The sequence below is a fragment of the Callionymus lyra genome, chromosome 7, assembly GCF_982586985.1.
Source record: "Callionymus lyra chromosome 7, fCalLyr1.hap1.1, whole genome shotgun sequence".
Taxonomy (NCBI): domain Eukaryota; kingdom Metazoa; phylum Chordata; class Actinopteri; order Syngnathiformes; family Callionymidae; genus Callionymus; species Callionymus lyra.
Window position 1 is genome coordinate 22,653,237 of NC_141824.1, and position 15,980 is coordinate 22,669,216.

The window sequence follows — 15,980 nt, forward strand, 5'->3', positions numbered from 1 at the left end:
TTTTAAGTATCTTATAAAAACGATTCAATGTTTTTATTTTTATTTTGGAAAACTTTCTTTTTCATTTTTTAAATGTTATTCATCAGCTCCTGTAGTGGACGGAAAGTAACGAGGTGTGTAAGAATTAAATATTTATAGTAAACAACTGTACAGATTATTTTCTAGTTAAATAAGTTAATATTTTCATCATTACATAATTGTTTAGTGACTTCAGATTACAAGATAAACCAATGATCAAGATGAAAACACCTGTCGATGCTGTGGCTAAATAGAAAACTTCTTTTTTTATTCCTACTTAATTCTTCCCTTAGGATGGAAGAATAAAAGGTGGACTCGATGTTTAAAAAAAGTCTCTTACTCAGCACTTTTATTCCTCTTATAATTCTCCTGTTATATTTAAAGTGCTTCTTGTTGTTTGTCTGTGACTGAACTACTCATATCTTCGTAAATAAAATGAAATTTTTTCAACTTATCTCACCTTTTTATCACATTGAAACAATGTTATCGTAATATTTTATTTTTAAAAAGCATCAAGTGTAAACTATATTAAAACAAACAGGCGCACACTCGAGACCCCCTTGAGGACCCCCGATATTTACTAAAAACAAGAATGATTATAAATTATTGTAACACATTTTTTTGTTTGTTTATGCATGTATTTGGTGATGTTTTAATGAATCCATGGATTAATTGAAGTGATCGATTATCAAAAAAAAAAAACTTTAGCAAAGATGAATGATTGGAACGTTTTCTCACTCAAATGAGCTGCGCCGAGGGGGGCGGGGTCAGGGGGCGGGCGGTGCTTACGTGCCCCCTCCTGCCCTGCGCTGCTGGGTTGAACTTGAACGCCGTCTCTCAGTGAGTCCAGGAGAGTCAGAGTCAGAGAGGCCGGTCCCGGAGCTTATCAGTCCGAAGCCACCGCTCTCCACTCTCGGTCCACTTATCTGTCCCCGAGCAGCTGGACTGGATTTGTTGCCGTACTGAAGGGGGCTCGGGATTCTTCTGAAGAGAGAGAGAGGGTTCGGACCCTCAACTCACCGCCGCGATGTCCAGACGCAAACTTGGGAGCAGACCTCAACACCTGAGCGCCATCCAAGGTGAGTCCGAGTCACGCGCACACTTGACCATGGACACACATGTGTGTGTGTGTGTCCGTCCCCGTGTTGATGCGCACCCGCGCCACCAGTTTTTCGATCTGTTTTTTTTGTTGTTGCTCTCATGTTAGAACCAGGACCGGTTTACCTGCACGTTGAGTCCCGAGGCTGCAGGTCCGAACACGACCATTAATACTTGCTCAAAAAGGACCACGATCACGTGTGTGTGTGTCGACACACACGCACACACACACTTTGAGATACACACTTCTGCCATCAAGTGACACAAACTTGTTCTCGTTCTCTCTGCTGGAGACTGATGGTGCGTGTCTGCTGTGACCACAGTGTGTGTGTGTGTGTGTATGTGAGTGTGTGTGTTTGACCGCGCCTTGCAAGTCTGCGCACATGAAACAGGAAAGGTGACATTTTTAAGTGACAAGCAAGCGAGATCCAACTTCAGACTGTACTGTCTGTACCTGTCCTGTGGTCCGTCCAGAGTCCTGGCAGGTGGATCCAGGCCAGACTTCAAGGTGTGCCCATGAACAACACCCCCCCCCCCCCTCCTATCTCACCTCACCCCCCCTCCCTTCATCCACTGATAGTTGACTCTCACATGAAGAACCAACTTGTCCCTGAAACTAGAGATCTCACTCTGGCTGAGGAACAGCTGGCAGAGCTAGAAAGTGACACTTTTTTTTTTTCTTTCCAAAACAGTTTTTGAGAAACTGAGGGCCTGAGCGTGAACTATCTTCTTATCTGGAACACCTCAAGTCTTGTTTTTTTTCCTTCAACACTTCCTGTTGAGCAAGTGTGGCTTCAGAGCCTTCGCTCTGATTGACAAGTGGTCAGAAAATCTACTTCTACATTTTCAGAGCAGGACGTGGAGAGTTCGAGCGAGAGCCGAGGTGGTGGATGAAGGAAGTGGTCAGTGGTTGACTCGCTCGCAACTGGAAACAACTTTTTTTTTCTTTCAACCGTCACACCTGCTCTGACCAGCTGCGATCATATTGTCATTAGAGTCGAAAATATGACAAATATTGTCTCGTATTTTAAGACATGAGCTGCAACATTCTTACCATAGTCACGTTGTGTTTCATTTTCCCATTAGTTGTTTCAAAACATTCCATTTTTCATTGGCAATAAATGTTGGTAATGTGATACAAAAATTAAGGTTTGTCTCTTAAAAAAGTGTTGCATTGTGGTAAAAATCAAAAGTTAAGATTTATACTCGCACTGACAAGATGAATTATTAAATGAAAAGGATTTGATCCGTTTAATACGTTTTGATTATTTATTTAACATTTTCAGGAGCTAAATAAATGGACAAAGAAAAGACACTTTGTTGTTCATTAGCTTTTAAATATTAGACCTTCTTTCTTTTGTTATTGTCAGCAACTGACTCAAAGTTTGTTTACCCTAAATGTTGTTTATTTTAACTGGTTTTTGATCCAGAATTACCATCTCACCTCAGAAAAAACACATCATTATTACCAAAAAAAAGTTTTGATAAAGAAAGACTCATATTTGGTAAATTTAACGCTTTATGCAATAGCTTTTCTTTTAAAACTGTGAAATAAATAAGAGTATTGTAAAGTTTTCCATTCTGTATTAAAAAAAAAAAGGATATATTTATTAACACTTTAAACTACTTCTAGCCATGGTTTTAAATTATACAGGATTGAATGATTTATTTTACAGATTTAATAAACTAAATTGATGTTTTATAACTAGTGTTTGTCGTGCCAATGCTAACAAAGTAACACTTTTGTTCTGTTTCTAAAACGCCATCTTGACTTTTCATGTTGTTACTTCTTGTTGAAGCGTAAAACTCTCAAAGTATTTGCCGGTTTAATCTTCGTTGACGCCGTTAGCATCAGATGTTTGTGTCGTCTGCTGGGATCTGTGAGAGGCTCACACTAGAGCTAATGTATTTTGAACATGAGAAAAGGTAAAAAACGTTGTTTTTGTTTTCCTTTTTCATCTCTGATGCAAGTTTCTACAGAGTGATGGCTTGAACACTCTGGCCAGGGAACCTCTCGTACATGAATCATACTCATAATTATACTCGTGTTTCTAATGTTCCTTCTCTTCCTCAGATGACACCGAAGCGTCCGGCGAGAGCTCCTCTCACCTGGAGCCGCCGCCGCCTCCGCCTCCCGCCCTGCAGGTCGGCGCCGACGAAGGCCGCGACCTCTTGACCTGCGGCCAGTGCAGCCTGGCCTTCCCGCTCGCCCACATCCTGGACTTCATCCAGCACAAGCAGGGCAGCTGTCTGCCCCGCGACCCGGCCTCCGACGGCCACGCCACGCCCCCGTCCCCGGCGAACCGGGCGCAGCAGCGGCGGCGCGACCTCACCCCGGGTTTCATCGAGCTCAGACGGGGGGCGCCCGGGAGCGGTGGTGGCGGCGGCGGCGTCTGGGGGGAGGGGCCAGGTGTTCGAGTGAAGGCGGAGCCCGGAAGAACAGGTGAGAGTCTTGATGGCAGATTGCTAATTAGTGACTCTGTTGCTTGTTTTGTTTTTGAAACTGCCGACCGTGTTCAACACACCCCCCCCCCCGCCCCCCCGACCTGCCTCGTTAACCATCCGTTGCCATTAGCCGGTCGGTGACGCACACTTTAATTGTGTGGAAAAGTGCACGAGTCCCTCAGGGGCCGCACACACCTGAGCTCCCGAGCGGCTCCACGTGTGTCGGTCTCTGAGGTAGAACAAACATCGGCGAAGAAGGCCGAGACCAGCGTCTCCCGGTTCGACGGGGCGTGTAGACCATGTGACGGCGAGATGGAGGAAGTTGCATCAGTCGCTCAGATACTCAGCCCGAGGGCCACCAAGTCACCTGTCCCCCCCCCCCCCCCCTGCTCCCCCCGGGGCCCCCTGAGATCAAGCTGTTTTCTTCTTCTTCTTCTCTCCCTCAGTGTCTCTTTATTTGACGCTTCCTTGAGTTTCTTCTTCGGCCCGAACATTTGTTTCTCGGAGAAAAGCTTCAAAGAGTTAGCGATCTGCCAGGACACTTACAAGAGAGACGCCCCCCCTCGCCCATGCAGCAGGTATCGGGGCCCCCCTCCCGCACGTTATGAAAGTGTGTCACACACGGTTCCTTCCTTTGTGTGCAACGCTCGGGGTGAGCGCTGCGTTTCCGTTTGTCCGCAACCTCCCTGTTCTCTCGCTCACGTGTCGCTCTGAGCTCTCGAGTTTGGTCACTTCGGTCTCTGGTGGTTTACGAGGCAAGATGACAGGAAAGAGAATTTGTCTTTGTAACAAGATTGTTTTTGAGAAAATGAACTGGTTTAAAATCTAGTATCTTGATCTACTTAAGAAGTGAGACTTTACTTCCTGGGATACATTTGTTTTACTTAAAAATTAATGTACTTAAACCACAGTTTCCCTCATAATATTCCATATTTGAAGATAATCTTTAATCATTGCTAATTCAACAGAGCTTTCCCGCCTGATCTTTCTTCATGTAAATAGATTAAAATTGGTTTCATATTTGTAATTTTTTTATTTGGAACCACCTTGTTCTTTTCATTTATTTAACTAAAACACATTTTCGAAAGTATATAATGTAGAAAATATTTAAAAAGAAAATGAAAAGCAGATGTATTATTTGTTCTGTTGTCTATAAAATAATAAGTTATATTTAAATACTATTTAAAGTATTTCATAACTATCTTGATTTCTACCATTTGTATTATTTTTGGTTAGTATAGAAAATAATTAAAAATATGACTTTAAGTGAATCCATTTATGTAAGTAAGTAATAAATATTTATAGAGCGATTTTCTAGACCAAAGTCACGAAGCGATTAAACAATAAAAAAAAATACTCAAAAAAGATATACTATAAAGATCAAGATAACACCAAGAATTTTATTTTATTATTAGTACATTTTAATTCATCAATATTTATTTTAGTTTTCTTTGCTTATATGTTGTTTAATTTGTATTACATTTTTGGAAATAATATTTCATATACTGTACATCTTGGGCTAATTTCAGATTTGTTTACCTTGTTTTGTTTGTTTTTCGTCTGTAGTCATTAGCGCCGTAAAGCGTCGCCTCGGCCGAAGCTAAAATTAAGGCTAACACTGTTTAGTCTGGGATGAAGCGTAGACCACTGCTAGCTACATGTGCCCCGCGGGCGCCACGACGCGTCGACGGCCCACTGTCGCCGGAAAGTTCTGCAAATGTTATGACCAAAAAAAACATAATTTTGTTTGTCGTGTTTACCGTCCGCGGCTAAATTTAAAGTTTGAACGCTCTGGAGTGGGAAGGGATTGTCTCGGCGTCAGAACTCTGCAAGAAGTGGGGCGTCTGGTTACTGTGGGGGGATCATTGAAGTGGTGACGATGACTCGAAGTGAAAGATGTTGTTATCCCGAAACAGATCGCGCCTCTATTTATTTCTCTGAATTCAAAAGAGTGGAGGAGGATGGATGGAGGGAGAGAGAAGGAGGTGGTGGTGTGTGGAGGGGGGGGGGGTGCGGGATGGATTACTGAAGAGCCGCGTGCATCTGTCTCATTCCTTTTTATTTATTCTCCTTGTTTGTTTTTTCTTCATCTCCACCCCCCCCTCCCACCGTCTTCAACACACTTTAGCTTTGCCCCTCTTTCAATTTCTCGCATCCCCTCTTCGCTCTCCTCCCTCCGCCCTCCCCAGGGAGAAGAGATTCTGCCTGCTGCTCGTTAGTGCTCCCAGCCAATCTGCATTTTTAATTAGTAGTTATTGCTTCTGCTTAATATTCAAGTGCTACCCCGGGCCAAATGGGAATCCTCGGAAAAAAAAAAAAAAACTGAGTGTGAGAGTGAAGGAAAGCGAAACCGGCCGAGTATTGTGTTTCACTCCAGGACCAGAAGACAAAAGCCCCCCCCCTCTACCCCACCCCTCCTCAGGGAAAGATTTGGGGGCGGAGGGCTTGGAGGATGGGTCCCAAGTACAATCAGAAAAAGGGGTGACATATTTTCCTGGTGTCTCTTGGCCCCCCGCACCACGTTATAATCTTTTTATCTGGTTTTTCCTTTTCATCTCCCGAGCCCTGACCTACCTATCCTCGCCCTGTTTGGAGGATCAGAACTTTCTCGCGGGTCTCCATCCTGAAGGCGAGGTTATGGGACGCGAGGCGTCTCCAGACACGCGGCGAAGGAAAAAAAAAAGACGTGGAGAAACGCTTGCTCTCTTTTTTTTTCTTCATCTCCTCTCCTCCCCCTCCAGTAAAATACAGAAGGATTTGACTTGAGGAAACATGAAAGAGGCTTATAGGCGAGTCGGCTTTGAACCTCTCCTAAAAAGAAAATGAGAACTGTTTTCCTTCTCAATTTGGAGATCTTCTCTCCAATTTTGATTTATGCAGAAAGGCCTCATTTGTCAAGCAGGCTGAGTCAGTGGCTCATTTGCATAAAGAGTTCGTTTTCAGCGTTCTGCTAATTAGCAATTTGCAGTTTAATTGGAGAGTGGCTCACGGTTAGGAGACAAAGCTTTTGCACGTTTTTAAAAATATCTCCAGATGTACTTTTGGTGACACCGATCTTTTACCTCTCCGCCCCGGAACCATCGCGGGCGGAAGCTACCGGAACTTTTAGGTTTGTTTCGACAAAAGGTTCTGGTGTGAACCGCCTCGACGCGGTTCTGTAAAACGACTAAAAACCAGGAGAAAACCTTGTTTCTACGTTAGCCAATCGAACCTTTCAACAACTGAAACTACCGAAGGAAGGGAGTCCAGTTCGTGGTCAATCCCTCTACGACTATTTTCTGTTAAATGTTAAGCAAACAGATAAATCAATAAATCATTTAGCACTAATGTATTGAATTAGCAACAGTTTTCTAACTCGAGAAATACTCTTGTTGATGTTGCACATATCGAGACACAAAAAGTACGTAGGAATGCCTCCGGTGTGGATATTTTTTGTGTACATTTGTCGTTAAAACTTCTGGTTCCATTTCAAGTTCCCAGAGAAGGCCATGCTGCACCATCCAAACTAGTAGTCCATGGGCTAAAAAGGCAGCCATTACCGAAAAGCAATTCAAATGGACCAGTCCAAATAGTTGAAGGGGCCAAATCTGGCCATGAGTTCTATTGCCTCGCAATGGGGCAATAAAAAGTGTTATAAAACCAACAATCTAAACGGTGTCATGAATCTTGTATATCCTGGGAAAGACATTTTTATCGGAATAATAAGTGGTTTTTGGGGTATCACCTGGAAACGCTGCTGATGGTTGGGGTCGATGTGTTCTATAGTACTTCACACATGCTCTCAGTGCTGAAAACGACTGTTTTTGACACATGTATACACTAGTATAACTAGTTATTGAAAGGTCAGTGTTGGAAATGTTATAAAGAACAAACTGAGGATCCTCTTCACATGGTCTCTAAAAAGCATCCCTCTCATCATGGTAGCATCCTGTGCCAAAAGAAGTTTTAATGAGGTCTCAAGATGAGCAATTCACTTCCCAAACATAACTAGTATCATAAAAACGACACTGTCAATCTAACATTTTCCCCCAAAGATGATGTTTCTAATTGACTAATAAGATGTTTTATTTCTTTGTTTTGCAGCTGCGGAGGAGCCGCTGTACTACACCTGCCAGCAGTGCGAGGGTGTTTTTCCGTCGGCGTGGTCGTTGCTGCAGCACGCTCAGCACACGCATTCCTTCAGCATCTACCAGGAGGACGACGAGGCCGAGACGGACCTGAGGACGAGAGGCGACCACAAGCCCGCGGCGGCCACTCTGGACCCTCGCCACCTCAGCCAAGCCCTGGCGTCCGCGTTCCAGCCGTCCACCCAGCGTCGTTCCCAGGCGTCGCGCTCGTCGCCGTCCGGCAACCCGCAAGCGATGAACTTTTCCGTCCGACTCCGAGAGCTGGCCGAAGGCAACAACGTCAATCCCACCAACATGGTCATCTCCCCGTCCTCCTCGCCGCCGGCCGCTTCCCCTTTTCCTCAAGCGGGTCACCTTCAGGGAAACTTCCACTGCGAGGTCTGCGATCAGGGCTTCCAGTCGGCGCGCGCCGTGTCCGCCCACCGAAGGACTCACGCCTGCGACAGGCCCTACCACTGCGGCGTGTGCGGACAGGCGTTCCCCCAGAGCGGTCAGCTGGCCCGACACATCCGGAACCATCACAGGGATGCGGCAGGGAAGGCCGGAGGGTACGAGCAGGTGGACGCGGCGGCGATGGAGGAGGTGTCTGCGAGGCAGGGTGTGGGGAAAGGGAGGTTCAGGACGCAGACCGCCGAAATGCCGAAACATTTCACGAATGCATCTCAGGGGCCCTCAGAGCTGGACATGCCACAGAACTGTTCCATGGCATCAGGCCTGATGCTGCTGACGTCGCAGGCGAGACCGTCCGAGGAGGAGCTGCTGAGATTGTACCAGCAACAAAGGGAAGTGGCGGAGGAAGAGGTGGACGGGGCGCCCCCCCACGCCTCGCCCTGCGCCAGTCCGTCCGAGGGCTCGCTGGAGAGCGGGGAGACGGGCGGCAGCGGAGAGAGCGGCATCGCGAGCGGGAACTGCACGCCCAAGCAGCAGGAGCTGAGCGACCGGGTGAGAGGGCTGGGCGAGTGGGAGACGGAGCGGGTGGAGATCGAAAGGGAGAAGGACTGGACCACGGTCAAGGTCAGCGAGGCGGTGCAGGAGTGGCAGCGGGAGAACGAGCGCACCACCATCGAGGTCAGCAGCAGCAGGAGCAGCAGCAGCTCCACCACGCCCGGCACCGGCGGCAGGAAGAAGAGGGACGAGGCCTGCGAGTATTGCGGGAAACAGTTCCGCAACAGCAGCAACCTGACCGTGCACCGCCGCAGCCACACCGGCGAGCGGCCCTACAGGTGCGGCCTCTGCAACTACGCCTGCGCCCAGAGTTCCAAGCTGACGCGTCACATGAAGACGCACGGCGCCCAGGGCGCCAAAGCCCAGTTCCTGTGCCAGCTGTGTTCCGTCCCCTTCACGGTCTACGCCACCTTGGAGAAGCACCTGAAGAAGGTGCACGGCCTCGGCCACGCCAGCGTCGGCGCGTACGCTCAGGCCAGCGCCGCCGACACTTTGACCGCCATGAAGGTGGAGGAAGACGCGGTGAAAATGGAGGAAGATGAATCCAGTTTGGACCAGAGGGACGCTAAAATCATGGAGGTGGAAGAAGGACGGTGTCCAGATGCGGAAGATACAAATCACCCAGCGGAGGGTCCGACCGAAGCGGACCTAGCCTTAGCCACGATGTGAGAACGTCAATGGATCTTGTGCTTGATCGGCACAAATGGGAGTTGGCTACGTTTTTTTTTGTCGATTTCTATGCAAATGTGCTGAATGTTACCAAGTGCCTTCACTTCATCAAACCTCAAGCAAAAACAAAGGCCATGACATTCAGCAGGGAGATTACCAGCACTTGTGAACAGGAAGTGAACCACCACGGTCCACGCCAACACCGGAAACACAATCACCACGCAGTAGCGCAGGAAACGCAAGACGAGAGATTCAACCGATGCAACCGGACAAGCGTCGACTGACACGTGGAATAAATTGGCGCAACGTTTCCACCCACATACTTCCGACATGCTCTCGGCATCCTGGCAGACAGACGAGGAGGTCTCGCCGTCGCATGTTTGGTCTCTCGTTAGAGAAGACCATTTAAAGATGTTTGGACAGACGAGGAGGTGAGACGAATCCAAACACGGCCTGCCTGCTGATTCTCAAACGTCCTCTTTTTAAGAGGCGTCGAGTTGTCACAACACTTGTCAGACGTATGTTAACAAGACTCGTGCGAGGTTCTGCTCCGTACCGCATCCTTAAGTGGGTCACTCTCTTCTCTGCTCGACGAGAAGAAGAAGAAGAAGAATCCCCACTTCCTGTTTTGTTTTGCATCAAGTGCTTCTTTCCGTCAAATGGGTGTATTTTATTTGAATAGTTTTCGTGACGGTATCTTTTGTATTGTTTACATACAGCCGACCGCCGGAGCATGTTTGGCAGCCATTCTCCCTCTTATTTATGAATGCAGCATGCAAGTGTTGGCGGGTCTGCTGAGCGACGACAATAGACGTTAGTTTTAGTTGTTTTTGTGAGCACTTGGTCGTGCGAGTAATGACACAAAACGCTCGCCTCGACATTTTATACAAGTCAATTTAGGTCAACTAAGGACAATTTTTTTGGTTCATGTACAAAAGAACAAAGTGAAAAAAGTCGCCACTGTGATTATTTTCTCGTACAGTACAGTGTCAGGGAAAACTTTGTGATTTCTGGATTTTCATTGTTACGTTTTCAGGGATAATATTTTTGTGTATATATACGTTCTCTCTCTGTTATTATTATATTGTTATTAATATTATTGACTGCCTGTCACTGTAACCTGCCTGCTGATTGGCTGTCGTGAGTGTGCGTCGCTCTGTCGTTCTTGATGCTGTTTTATAAAACTGTCATGATAAGAAAAACCTCAATAAAAGAGCTGAGGTGGACATGCTGTTGTCGTTCTTTCGTTTTAACACTTTTTGTTTCTCCTTTCTTTTGGCCTCGGCAGAGAGGGACCCACAACAAAGCTTTTTGTGAAACTATTTTGAGTCTTTCGCTCGCTAGGACGTCGTCGATGTGGGTTGTTCCTCTGAGGACCACAGTCAGCGCTGAGTTATTAATTTTTAATGCGTGTTTGGTTGAGGGACCCTCGCGCCTTGTTTACATCCCTGTGATGTTACTGGCTTCGTGTCGAGACGCCGTAATGTTATTCCTGGCTGCTGCGCTGGGCGGAGCGTGATCCCGGGCGTCGGGGTCTGGATGATGGGACGCCGGCCGGGAAGGTTTCTCAGGATATAAAAAGTGACTGGTGATGGGAGGGGGGGGGGAGGGGCGGGTTGGGGGGGCATTGTTTGTGGGGCATGTTCAGGGGCAGAGCAGGATGGGTGGGGAGTGTCAAGGGGTTGGAGATAATTGCTGACTCCTTCTTTAAGGACCTGAAAAACCTCTGCACCAGCATCTCTGGCCTCACCCCCTTCTAATGAAAATGAAGTTCTGTGATCCTGCTATAGCTCATTAACAGCAGGTCTGTTAATGAGCTTTCAACAGGGTGGGGGGTGGGTAGATGAGGGTATATGGTGGTTGATGGAGGGGGGGGGTTATTGCACCAGATGTACATACGCCCACTCGTACCAATTACCATTGTGTTATGAAGAATAAATCAGGACGTGGAGACAGACTACGAGACCCCGATGCGACTCGTATTCAGTGGAAGGGTGCACAGGTGATACTCGCCGGCCCTCTCCCTGAGGCGAACTTTGCCCTCCCTGGATGCCAGGCCGACGCAGTGTGCACCATTTGGTGCACGAATAGGGCCCAATTATGTAAGGTAAGGTGATCCACGGTAGAGAGACGGAGGCCGAGAGCTAATGGATCTCCTTGCTCTGCCCTTTTGTCTGCTGTGATCCACCTGTCTCTGAAGTCGAGCCCACACTTTCATCAGCCCACGGGGAGGTCAGGGTTGGTCACTGGAAGTTTTGACCGACGACGGGTTGAGTGCTAAGAAGTTTAAGTTACTCGACTGCGGACTGGTCGGATTACTTTTGACGGTTCGTCTTGAGTCATAAGGAGAAACAGCTTGCATAATTGCTTTGACTCACGTTCCTACCATCGCCGACTGCACAAGCTGTTAAAGATAAAAACCAAAGATCAAAGATACAAGCTGCCAAAATTAGCTTTTACTTCTCCCTCCCACACGTCTTCTACACTTTAAAATCACCGAGACAAATTATGATAGAAGTGTATAGTTCGGGGATCCCCAATCTTTTTTATATATATTTACAATGGATCTTTAGATAAAAATTGTAGGAAACCTTTTTTTTAAAACAAAACACAGTTCAGACAGTTCTAAGCAATAGAACAGAAAATTGTTTTTATATTCTTTCATTCTTTGTGGCCTGGTAACAAATGCTTTACAGACTGGTACTGTTCCTTGGACCGGGAGTTGGGGAACACTGATATAGATAATATAAGTTAATATATTTAAAAAATCAAAATTGGGGGAGGGGGGCACTATTTCATGGTACAAGCAGACCAAACTCACTTTCACAAAAATCCTATAGGGAAAAGTAAGTAAGAAAACAGCTAAAACCTCTTGAGAATCTTAGAGTTTCATTTAATTAAAAGAGATCTTGGTGTACAATTGTGAGTGTTTGCTTTTCTTTTTGTTTTTTTAACTCGCTGCATGTGAAAAATGAAAAGGTCTCACCACGTGGATGGGAGTTGAGCAATACGCCTTCAGAACTGTATGAAAAAAACCCTAAAAGGGCTCACAGGTAAACCTTGGGGGGCCGCTTCTATCAAATGAGGTCATCATGTTTGCGATGAACATCCTCTCTCGTGCTTCCGTGACCTGATATATACTTTCACTCTCTGCACCTCTGCTATACTGTCGTTTACGAAAGTCCGGCAGCATCAAACCGTTGCGACGGCGAACAGCTTCACATTGTATTTACACTCGTTTCCTGGCAACTTACTAATTCAGGCTAAATTTAAGATGATTAACTCTGAAAAATGAGCACAACAAAGGGAATGTATGAGCTGTATGCTTGCTTTACCGCGGGGCAGCCCCGTGGCCATGAGAGGCTTCACTTATGTATGAGAAGATTGTGCTTTATCATGTAAAAATCCAATTAACCAACGGTTTTTAATTACATTTCTTACGGCGAGAGGAGCCCCCGATCCTCCCGCCGTCCCCGTCTTGTTGTCTCCTTCCTCAGAAGTTGCAAACCAAGGATTAAACCATCAGCCGAGCCGACTGGGACGGCGATAACAAGAAAGGAGAAAGATGCATTCGGGAACAATCAGACAGACCACAAAATTCCCTTTGAGCTCTTTAGACTCGCTCTGTTCCCACAATCCCCACCATGTCTCGCCCCCGTCCCCTCCTCCTTCAATGACCACATCGTGAAATCCGAAGACTGGAATTACCTCTGTGCCGTCTTCTCACCTCAGACATTGAGAGAGGAAGGTGCGAGGGGAAACGCCAACCTTTTCTTCTGGGATATTCAACACTTTCACATAATGAGGGAGAAGGAGGGTCCATTCATTCTGGACGAGGGGTAACTGGGAGCTGAGACATGAACAGGGGGGGTGGGAAGCTGAATTCTTTGAACTCAACAAAGTTTCCTCTTCTTCGTGAGTGACGCAGTCGATCAGACCTGATCAGCTGTTCAGGGTAAGTCAACAGACAGGGCGTGGTGGACAGACAAACATCAAGAAGTGGTGTTTGATCTAACCTTCAAGACAAGTTGACATTCACACCTCGAGATCCTTCATGAAATGTCCCACAAAAGCCCGTTCCAATCATGTGCCGAACAAAAATGGTACGACAATAACTCAAATTATTAGTAAAGAAAGTACATAAATTAAAGTAAATAACTGGAAATGGCTCCATATTTTAAGTGTTTTCTTTGAACAACACCTTAACTACTGATAATTACTCTCTACTTACCAAAGTACCCAAGTACAACGAGGGAAGTAATTCATTCAAGTTTCTTTTAATGTAAAAAACTAAATTAACTTATATAAACGTATTACTTTCAATTATGATGGTGTTAATCACTTTCCCCCTAGTATACAAAGACTGTTTATGAGGTATTATAACTGTGAAATATGAAATTAAATATGAATAGTAATTAGTAATTAGATTAATTAGGATGCTATTAATGCTAGTATTTTTTTAGTAGTTCTTTTTTCCTTAAAAAGAGACGTGTTGTTAATAGTGAATCACTTCTTTTATGGTACTTCAAGCTAAAAAGGGGTAAAAATAGAGAAGCTAGTTTTAAAATTGATAAAGTCTTTCATTCCTGTTCAAAATGTGTAATTGAGGTGTTGAATGTCATCCTATTAAGTGTAGAATATAGTACTTTATGATGCTTCATATGCGGCTAATTTGCTGTTAATAAACATATGAATAAGTATATTTTTAATAGTCATTATGTATTCCCTATTTTAAAATAAAAATGTTACCGTTTTTGTTGGTATATTTTACACGTACCTACATATTTTGCTCTCAAGAAGGTCTGGTTTAAAAGATATCAAAAGTTTGGGGCCTACAATTATATAATGGTACGACAATAATTCAAATGATTAGTAAAGAAAGAGCATAAATCAAAATATATAACTTGGAATGGCTCGATATTTAAGTTGTTTATAGTTTGAGTCCTTTTTACCAAACTCTTACTGAATAATACTGTTGAGTTCAAGAAATATATGTTTGTAATAACCCCCAAAATAATCCTTATGGTGTCGTCTCAAGTGGACGAGTTCAAGTATCTCGGGGTGTTGAGAAGCGCCTGAGATGCTCCAGCAATCATAGGTGGTGTCAACAGTTATGCGGACGATACAGCGATCTGTTGTGGCTAAAAGAGAGCTAATCCAAAAGGCAAAGGTTAGAGCTGATCAGTCAGAGTGGACGCGATGTTCAGAACATGTCCCGCCGGGAGGAGGCCGCGAGGGAGACCCGGGACACGCTTAAGAGACTGTGTCTCTCAGCTGGCCTGGGAACGCCTCGGGGTCCCCCGGGGAAGAGCTGGACGAGATAGCTGGGGAGTCCGGGCCTCCCTGCGGAGGCTGCTGCCCCCACCACCCGAGCCAGGAAGACGAAATGTGTTCAAATAATACATTTAATTAAAAATAAATTCAGCTAAATAAGTGCAAAGCTTTTTTATTTACACTTTTAATGACAATATAAAAAATTGAAAAATATTTAATACTTAAATAAAATGACATGCTACTACTCCGTACAGCTCAAGATACTACAGAAAATTAAATTAAATATATATTTTTCATTATATTCTATTCTAGATGTATTTTTTGATTTTTTTAATCGGAAAAAAAATGGAAAAAAATAAAAAATAAATCTAGAATAGAATATAATGGAAAAGTAGAATGTATTTATCTACAGAATATCAATAAATAAGATGTGACGTATTATCTTGATCTTTAAAGTATATACTTTTTTGAGTGTTGTTTTGATTGTTAAAGCGCTTTGTGACCCTGGTCTGGAAAAGCGCTATACAAATAAATATTACTTACTTACTTACTTACATTTAAATATTTTTATAATGATGAGACAACATTAATTCAATAATAAAGACAATCCTAAAATGTGTGTCACTATTCTGAAGAATGATTACATCACATTTAATACTACACTCACTCATTGTTCTCAAGAACACAACAGGGGTCACCTGGTTTTGTTGATCCACACTTAGACAGTTTTTCAGTTGCTCGGCTCATCACACACCTTCTCACAGGAACACACACACACACACACACACAGGAACACACTGACATTCAGGTCAGTACGTTTTTTTTTTTCTCGCCCAGCCCTGCAACAACAAAACAAATGCCAGAAAAACCGGATCTGACCAGGTAACAACAACTGTCCACCCACTCCCTTCAAACACACACACACCTGCACACCTACACACAGGTCAGAGGTGTGGCATCCATAACAAGCACAGTAAGGTCAAAGGGTGACAGGTCAGTCCACACGCAAGTAGAAGTCGTTGGCGCCTGAGGGCCTGTCCACAAAGACGTTGCTCTTCCTCGCGTCCTCTTCGATTCCGCCCGGAGATAAACACACCTGCCTCGGCCCATCAATCACCCGGAGCATTATGATCACCTGCCAGGTATTGTGAAAGTCCCCCGTTTTGGACGCCAACACGTCCTGTAAGGTGAGTCCAGGCAGGTTTGTTTTTGTTAACAGCAGCCACAGTCCTGCTAGTCTTACTGAACTTCAACACAACTTGACAGTCATAGATAGAACGGCCAACATAAAAAAATATATTCTTAAAAAAAACGTGGAGCTAAACTGAACGTTACCTCCGCTTTTTTTTAAGCACCTTTACCTGAATCTCTGAGCCGTTCACATGCCTCGTAAAACACTGAAAC

The 15,980-nt window shown here is 45.0% G+C and overlaps 1 protein-coding gene across 1 annotated transcript; it reads left to right on the forward strand.

The window, feature by feature from the left end:
• Window positions 1-860: 860 nt before the first annotated feature.
• Window positions 861-10,528, forward strand: znf296 (zinc finger protein 296). The gene is made up of 3 exons (XM_087795796.1): window positions 861-1,097; window positions 3,191-3,559; window positions 7,645-10,528. The coding sequence occupies exons 1-3, from the start codon at window positions 1,046-1,048 to the stop codon at window positions 9,300-9,302; spliced, it is 2,079 nt and encodes a 692-aa protein (XP_087651922.1). The 5' UTR covers window positions 861-1,045; the 3' UTR covers window positions 9,303-10,528.
• Window positions 10,529-15,980: the final 5,452 nt, after the last annotated feature.